This window comes from Mercurialis annua, linkage group LG4 (genome assembly GCF_937616625.2).
Source record: "Mercurialis annua linkage group LG4, ddMerAnnu1.2, whole genome shotgun sequence".
Lineage (NCBI taxonomy): Eukaryota > Viridiplantae > Streptophyta > Magnoliopsida > Malpighiales > Euphorbiaceae > Mercurialis > Mercurialis annua.
In genome coordinates this window covers 4,803,941-4,812,955 of record NC_065573.1, presented here as the reverse complement: position 1 = coordinate 4,812,955, position 9,015 = coordinate 4,803,941, and the positions used below count along the sequence as shown (strand labels likewise).

At 31.2% G+C, this 9,015-nt stretch overlaps 1 protein-coding gene across 1 annotated transcript; it reads left to right on the top strand.

The window, feature by feature from the left end:
- The first annotated feature begins 2,279 nt into the window (after window positions 1–2,279).
- On the top strand, window positions 2,280–5,989 carry LOC126678233 (uncharacterized). The gene is made up of 4 exons (XM_056105483.1): window positions 2,280–2,399; window positions 3,303–3,494; window positions 4,939–5,024; window positions 5,753–5,989. The coding sequence occupies exons 1-4, from the start codon at window positions 2,280–2,282 to the stop codon at window positions 5,835–5,837; spliced, it is 483 nt and encodes a 160-aa protein (XP_055961458.1). The 3' UTR covers window positions 5,838–5,989.
- Window positions 5,990–9,015: the final 3,026 nt, after the last annotated feature.

The following is a 9,015-nucleotide window of genomic DNA, read 5'->3' as shown; positions in this document are numbered from 1 at the left end:
TGATCGAAAACATCGATACCAAGAGATATGATTGATATAGATAATGGACACGGTGATGTGAAGTTGTGATATGCTAATACATAAGCCCTAAAGAGAAGAATGATATAGATCGACGACGCTAAAAGAAGCGAACAAGTAAATGATCGATAAGGCTAATAAGCCATATAGATATCAAGGGATGTAAAGAAATAGGAAGGAAAGACTCAACAAAGGGGTTGAGCTATAACACGAAGGTGTTATCGGATAGATAGAAACAAGAGACAGTAAAGAAGGATACCTATAAAAGGCATTTAAGTATAAGGAAGTATAAAAAAAAATGGACGGAAGAATACGAAGAGATTGATTAACATGATCGACACAGATAAGGCTTAAACAACCTACGTATATTGTGTGACACTCGATAAAGGTAATTGAGGGATGGTATTAAAGACGTTACATGTAAAGTGACAAGAAGATAAGAGAAATCGACTTCTATGTAGTCATAGACACATGTTGTCAAGAAGGATATAGTTAATCTAAGTATAGGATCAACCTTACTAATAGATGAGATATCAGTAAGAAGATGAGAAATTGATATGTACAAGACCAAGGGCACAACCGTCGATGAACATAAAAGAGTAACCTCAAACTCTTATAGATAGTAGAGGTGGGAGATATTAAAGAAAGAAGTACACGATGATCGCAAAACGTATAAGACGATCGCGAGGTACATTAAGACAAAGATAATAACTTCACCAGACGATGGTAAAGGAGTTACCAGTCCTATATTCACTAAGATTAAAGGATCCAAAGGTAATGTATACAATAGAATAAGATGTATAAAAAGGATCTGGAAGCAACATGTACATTGAGACGAGAGGTATAAAATGATCAAGAATCATAGTAAAGGAAAGGTCAAGATTTCATTGGATATTGGTAAAGGATATTACCAGTCTGATATAGATAGTTAAAATGAAGGATCGATAGCTAAGATATATTTTGGATAACAATACATAATGAGTAATGCCAGGCAAGCATTCCACTTCATAAGATTCATGAAGTTATGAAGTCCATGATTAGCGGTGAAGGAAAAGAAATTCCTAACTATCATAAGACACGAATAAGACTGTTGGACGAAAGACCGTATAAATCTAACTATAAAGACAATAGTTAGTAAATGGATAATCAAGAGCAACGGAAGCGAAAGAGGAGAAGGTAAACATGAACGTGATTAAATACAAGGAGGAACGAAACGCCAAGAAAGCTGACGTCGGATGTCGATAAGCTTGAGAAGCGGGAATGGAATAGAAACTCATTAAGGAATAGTATAACTTAATGAATAAGAGCTAGGACTAAAGTTAAGGTCTCGAGACACAAGCGAAAGAGAATCGATAGTACTATTATGGAATTATAGTTTGTGATGAATATTGAGAGAAGCAAAGAACTAAAGGATATAAGACAAGAAAAGACTCTAGTTTGGGATAAGGAATATGCATTAAGTAACAATTCGTCACAAAATAAGAAATTTATGGAAGAATGGGCTTTGAGATAAGGTAAAGGATTAACCTTATACTCAATAAGAAGAGAAAAGTATAAGTAAATATTTCAGGAGACTAGTGATCTTACTAAGCAAGGCAGTTTTGGTAAACATAGTTGGCAACGCTAAAGAGACGATTTCAAATATTAAGGAAATGTTGAAAGTAGTGTGACTCTTCAAAAAAAATGTAGATAAAACGGTAAGGTATAAGAATATCAAATATGTTTCAAGTAAGGATTGATCATATGCTTAGTTCATAGGCTCAAAGAACAGCATATACAAGTAATTAACGATAGCCCCAGGAAGTGACTTTCGGGCCAGTTTTTGACGCCTTTGGGTATCAATTTCAATCCGAAGTTCAAACGAGAGTTGTGAAAGATGTCGTGAAATATACGAATACCAATTTCGTTTAGTAAACAAACGCTTTTGAATAAGCAATTTGGACAGCCCTAGAGAGCTACATAAGCAAAATTTTGGACAACTTTAAAGTAACTTGAAACCATAAGTTACCCTATTGGATTGGGCTAATTAATCAAATATAGTTTTGATTAATACCAAAAGTATTTAAAAAGAAAAGTTCAAAGTTAGTGTTCAGGATGACACTACCCTAATAATATTAAGGAAGTGAATGACAAATAAAGATTGACGAGTATCAACACTAAGAAGTAAAAGAATACGAACCTAATAAGGCAAGAAGCTAATAGACGACGGATTAAAATCTCAACGCGATAACAATTATTATCCTATCAGTTGCTATCCCATCATGACGAGAATCATATGCGAAGAAGCTACGCGCGAACGAAGGAAGTTCAAGAAGGGATTAGTCATCTCTTATACAATATGCATTAGGCATCAACGTGCTAGTAAGTATCATACTAAGAAAGTATGACAAGGGTAAGCAACTTTAAAGAAGATTAGCAAACATCGTAAAGTGAATCAAAAGCTTGATAACAAAGGTCGTTATTCAAGTTTAAATTATACAAAAGAAACGAGAACACCTATGAAAAGTGTAGTCGTTTTGGATAAGAATAAAAGTTGAAATCAGACTTCTCTTCTTTGGATTCAACCACAGACGGAAGAAGCAAATAAGGTTCTTTTGGAGGGACCGTTGGATCGAATCAACATTGGAACACGACATTCCTAATAGGGATGATCAAGAGTTAACCGTTGCGATTATCGAACGGAAAATTTAACGGCAATTTCATAAGAACGTAGACGAAAAGTTTATATAAGGATTACGAACGCAATAAAGACGAATTTATTATAAGGACGCAAACGATATAAACGGTGATACAAGGACTAATGATGTGTGAAAAACACTACAATGGATTAAGTAAGTGTCAAAGGTTTAAATTCGAGGACGAATTTATTATAAGGGGGGGGGGGTGAATGTAATATCCCGTAAAAAATTTAAGGAGTTAGATTGCGCCACGAAGCCTAAATTAAGAAATTATGTCAAGTAGGTCGGAAATGAGATTTAAGTCAAGAAGTATGGTGAGAATAAATGGATTGAATTGGTCGAGAAATAATAATTTAATTGGAAAATTATTATTTCGCTAGAAGCGGTTATTGGCAGGACTAATCAATAATTAAGGATAATTTAAAATAAAAATAAGAATTTAGTCCTAAGCTAATAAATTATATGACATCGTCCATAAAATAGTATTAAAAAGTGATCGTGAAAATTTTATTGAATTCCAAAGTCGTATTAAAATTGGACGCGACTTTAGTTACGGAATTGGACTAAATTGCAAAGGAAAGTTGTTGAGTTAATTTGGTATTTTAGCCACTAAAGTGCCCACTACAAAGATCACTAGAATCATCCTCTTCTCCTTCATTGGATAGCCAAAGAAAGACTCCACACCCTCATCTTGAAAACTCATTGCCGAACTCAACCCTCAACAACACACACTCACCAAATTCTCACCAAACTCAAAAATCTTGGAGGCAAACCATACCAAATTCAAAGGAGACTAAGGTAAGATGATTTACCTAATGAATTGTTGGTTATTTAAGGTTATTTAATGGTAGAAAAGTTTAGGGTTTTTGTTGATTTTGTAACTATGATGTGTTGTGTGTTATTGGTGAGTTTGAGAGTTGGTAATCATATGATTTTGAGCTAGAAAATGGAAGAATCTTTGGCTGACCTTAGAAGCATGTCGGAATAGGTTTCCGGGGGACGGATTTTACTCCGGTTTATGAGCAGAGCTGAACTGCTCTTTTGAGGGCTGCAATCGCAGCCCTCGGCCGTCGTAAGGAGCTTAATATTGACGCTAAATCAGCCCCTATTCGCGTGGTAATTGGTTCGTGTTAATAAGCGTTGTTTAACGGTTTTATAACGATTGTTTATAACGAGATAAGTTAACGTGAAAGTATTTTAAGGGAGTAGTTTAAGGTATGAAAAATATATAGAGGATACATTTTTAAGGTTAATATGAAGTGATTGATTGGTAATAGAGTTGATGTTTAAGTCTAATGTTAAGTATGAAAATAAATTGTAAGTTAACGTAAGGATTTAAACATAGCGAGGAGCAAACTTTGAGAGCGGATTACGGTTTAACGAAATGTCGGAATGAGTCGATTTTGGTGTCGTTTTATTCGTTACAGAACAAAGAATGAAAGTATCGGACAACCACTGCCACAACAGTGGCCAGACAGCTGCAAAAATAGCTGTAAACAGCAGCCCATAGGGCTGTTCTGATTTTGATAAAACAGCCCGGGGAAGCAACTTCGGAGCTAGTTTCCGATATCTTTGGGATTGATTTTGAGTTCAAGGTCTAAACAAAAATTGTAGAGGACGTTGTGAACTATAGGAATGTCAAAGTTTTTTTGGATTATGACTAGTTTACGTGCTCTGTTTCTAAGCCCGAAACAGCAACTATAGTGAACTGTTTTGCAGGCCAAAACTGCCAATTTTAAGAAGTCGACTTCATGACCAATTTCCGACACCTTAGGACGATAATTTCAGTTTAGAATCTAAACGAAAATTTTAGACGAGATTATGAACTATAAAGACATTAAATATGTTTGGGAGTCGAGCCGTTTTAAATAAACGTTTTAATAGCCCAAAGTCGGCTAGTTAACTAATTTTGGGAAAACTAGTTTTAATTAACGGAATGTAAAGTCGTTAATTAATTGAGTTTTAATTGATGTTTTGAGCTAATATAAATTATAAATTATGGAAAAGTGACTTATTAAATTAGTTATCGATTTAGCTCGATAATTAATTTAATTTAGCTAAATTGGATAGCTAATAAATAACATTTGGACTAATGTTATTTATTAAATGGGATTATAATTTTAAAACGCTATCAATTTATTCCGAGGCAAAATAAATTGATTTATTCGCTAAGTCTTCTATATCTAGAACACCATTGGATTAGGATCTATTTTAATTACGATTTATTATCGTATTTATATAGACTCGACGAGGCGATTATCAAGGGGACGCGGAACGTAAAGAACGCGACATCGCTTTGCTAGAACCGAAGTCTTTGGATAGCAATTTGTGAGTTTGCAATTTACTTTCGTATATTATTATTATAAGTTGTTAATTGTGTGGTAATTCATTAATTGCATTGCATATACATTATTACTTGGGTAATTCATGTGAATACTTTGTTCATAATATCGCCTGGGTGCATTATTTGATATATTGTTGTTATTTGTAAAATTGTGATGTTTGCGTTAATGATCCGAGGAAACGAGCTACCTATTGGGCGTCAATAGGCTGTGTGATCACCAGTGTCCGGGTCAGTCATAGAATTAGTATAGATAGATGCTTGTATTTAAAAATGTTTGATATGATCTCGTTAAATGATGACTATGTTTGGGAGTAAGGAGGAATATGTTTTTGGTAGATACGTGAGTAACTCGGTTGAACTATCTCGGGACCCGTATCTAGTGAGTAACTCGGTTGAACTATCTCGGGACTCACACCTTGGGATTAAGCAGTGACATGATGTAACTCGGCTGAACTATCTCGGGACTATGTCACGTGGTAGCGAGTAACTCGGTTGAACTATCTCGGGACCGTACCACTTGGATTAAAATGATTTGATATAATATTAATGGATACAATATGAGTAGGATACAGATAGGAAATAGTATGAATTTAAGATTAGGGTTTCATCGGATCAAATATTGTTGTTTGTTTTAATATATGTTTATGCAATTTATATTCGTAATATCTTAAGTAAATGTGAACTCACTCAGCGTTGTCTGACCCCCCAACAGTGTTTTCTTTCAGGGGTATAGTATTGGATATAACAAACTTCTATCATTATTCCAGAAGTCTGTGAGTGCAGAACGAAGGAGTTAATCGATAGTGCTGCAGTAGTCAAGTCTTAGTACGTTGATAGTTTGTCAAACGGTTTTATATAATTTACCTAAACTCTGAAATGTACGAAAGGTTTTAAACTGCGTTTTTAAACCGTTTGTATTTATGTGAGAAACAGGGCATTGTTTATCAGATATCGCTTTGTTAGACCCTGATTTCTAAAGATCGTCTTGTATCGTTTAAAGAAGTTTTATAAAAACGTTTTGTGCATGTTTTGAGAAAAATTTATAGTGATTTCTAGGCTTGCTACGGGTTTCGGAGCTACCACTCCCATTCCCTAGCGCCGGTCGCGGCTCGAGATTTGGGGTCGTGACATTACTATTATATAAGAATAATCAGAATTGTTTACCCAAATGTTCAAGAACGTGAGAAAGAATATCCTGCAATTAATTTTGAAGCAGGAAAAAATAAAATGTTACATCCCATTTCGTACAAATATTTCAAAAAATGATACTCACCGTCGCAAAAACAAATTGCGAAAATGTTATTGCTTTAATCTTTGATTGCATATGTTAAAAATGTTGTATGATCATATATAATTTTAGGCACCGTTTGGATTGATGGATTCTAAACGATGGATTCTAAACAATCTATGGATTTGGACAAAATCTATCGTTTGCCTAGAAAAAAAAATTAATAGAATCCATGGATTTATAAATTCCCTCATTTTCTACAATCCATCATTTTTGAGGGTTTTTATTTCCCACCAATTAGGTGGGAAAGTCCAAATCCACCATTTTTTATAGATGATGGATTGTTATACTATTTATTATTTTCCATAAATAATATTAAAAATCCATTGATTTTATATTCAATACAAACGATGGAATTTTAAAATCTATGGATTTAAATTCCATTGATTTAAAATCTATCGATTTTGCTAAAATCCATGGATTTTAAAAACCCTCAATCCAAACGGTGCCTTAATTCATAGTGTTATTTGTCTTAACTTTTGACATTAATATAAATAAAATGCTCATTTACCTCGTAAAATGGAGGTGTTCATAGAAAAACTCGCAACCATAACCATTACCGTAATTGAATTCGTTGAACACTAATGATAAGAAAGATCATACAAATAACAAAAAATAGTTAGTTGTAGGAAAACAAAATATATTATGAAATACGGTAAAAAATTGCCTATTTCTTTTATGAAGAAGAGTGAAATAAAGAATCGTGAATTTCACTATAAAATAGAATTTTTTAAATAAATAAACATTATTTATTTATCAGTAGTATACTGTAAACAAATTCAATGTTGCCAATACCTACAAGAATACCTCGGTCTCCCCATAAAAAAAAAATCTCCTCCACCGCTAAACAAAAAAGATTTGATCATGAATTAAAAAATAAACTTATACATCTAACAGAAAATAAATAAAGAACTTACTTGAATTTTAGCTCTTTGTAGTATTGCTCCATTTCAATTAACCTAAGCCTGCAATCATTACACAAAAAGAATTGAAACAAAACCAGTCATTTTATAATATTAGAACAAAGAAGAAGAAATTAACTAAACAATTGTAAAACAAAAAAAGTGTAGCAAATAAGAGAATAATTAGAAAACTTACCCGAAAAAAAGAACAAAGACATGAATATATATAGTAGTGATTTATAGACAAATTATTTATTTTAACATTAATGTATATTAAATTTTGTGCAGGTTTTTTAAAAAAAAACAACCAGCTTAATTATATCGGTTATCAAAAAAAATATAAATAGTTTTTAGTAAATAGTACTTATTAGCATGTGAAAAGTAATTTCAGATTAGATTTATATAGTAATCATCATCTATAATCAAATTGACTGATAAATAAAATAACATAAATTTGAGTTAATTATTGCTATATTAGGCTATAAATTTACAAATAAAGTTAGCAAATCTATTTATCTAATGCTATTTTTTTTAATTTTATATAGTTATTTATTTTTGTATAATTTTAAATTTTTAATATTTTACAATTCTATAGTTTTAATAGTTAATACTAAATTTTATTTAATTCCATTAACAACAAATAAGTAAACAAAGTAACAACAATTCTATAATTTTAATTTTTGTATCAAATTTCTTTTTACAACATACCATACCAGTAGAAAAGTAGACAATTAATAGTAATTTGTAACATTTGTAGTAATTAAAAAAAAGTTATAGGAGCATGAGGTTACCATTTGTGATAGTGATGATGAAGTTAGAATTTATAGCTGTAAATTGGAGCGTATTAAGTTTTCTATTTATTACAATTTGGTTTAATTGAAAATTTGATAACTGAAACTCCATTTTTGTAACGTTAATATCAAATTACCAATCAAAAAAATTGTAAGTTTCATTTTTATTTTAAAGTGAGAATTTACATTTTGTTTAATTGAAACTCCAAATCTCTAATTTATTTTCAAATTTTTCCTTTTTTATTATTTTTGATTATTAGGTGAATTTGTCATTTTTATTTTAAAGTGATATTTTATATATTTTTATTTGAAACTCAATATCTCTAAAAAAAATCAGAATTTTTCTTTTAAACTGAATTTTTTTTGAGTAAAATATGCTCTTTTGATTCTACTTTTAATTTTTAGCGAAACTTATATAATTAAAGAGCTTTGTAATATTTTATTTTTATGTATTTTTTTGTTTTTTAGGGTTTAATTGAAAATTTTAGGGGTTTTGTTTATTGTTTATTGAGTGTGCAATAAATAAAAGTTTTGAAAATTATTAAATGTTGATAAAGACCAATTATTGTATAGCTTAATTAATTGTTAAAACTTAAAAATATTAAATGCAATAAGAAAATATAAGTGCCACTTGACATTTAAAAGAAAAAAAAATATTAAAAAATCCATGTGAAAATGCCACATGTCAATCAAAGGGAGAAAATGTCCTGCTTTACATATATATAGTAGAAGTAGATAGTAGATAGATTGACATATGAACTCAACCAATTGCCAATAACATCTCTTATGAAAATAAATGGTGTGAAGGTTCAATATACCATCGAATGGGAACACACATATGGGAAAGCATTGGATCTAGATGAATATGAAAAAGAAATGTCCTTGTGTTTTTCCAACACTATTATTAAGGTGCGTAATTTTATTAAAATTATTTATTATTTATTCATAATTACTATGTCTTATTGAAAATGAAGATGATTTAGTTTAAATATTT

Bases quoted from the DNA above. Each gene is read 5' to 3' on its own strand.
- LOC126678233 (XM_056105483.1), top strand. From the start codon at position 2,280: ATGACGAGAATCATATGCGAAGAAGCTACGCGCGAACGAAGGAAGTTC. The intron at 2,400-3,302 runs GTATGACAAGGG...TTGGTATTTTAG, and splicing joins GTAAGTATCATACTAAGAAA to CCACTAAAGTGCCCACTACA. The intron at 3,495-4,938 runs GTAAGATGATTT...GTATTTATATAG, and splicing joins CAAATTCAAAGGAGACTAAG to ACTCGACGAGGCGATTATCA.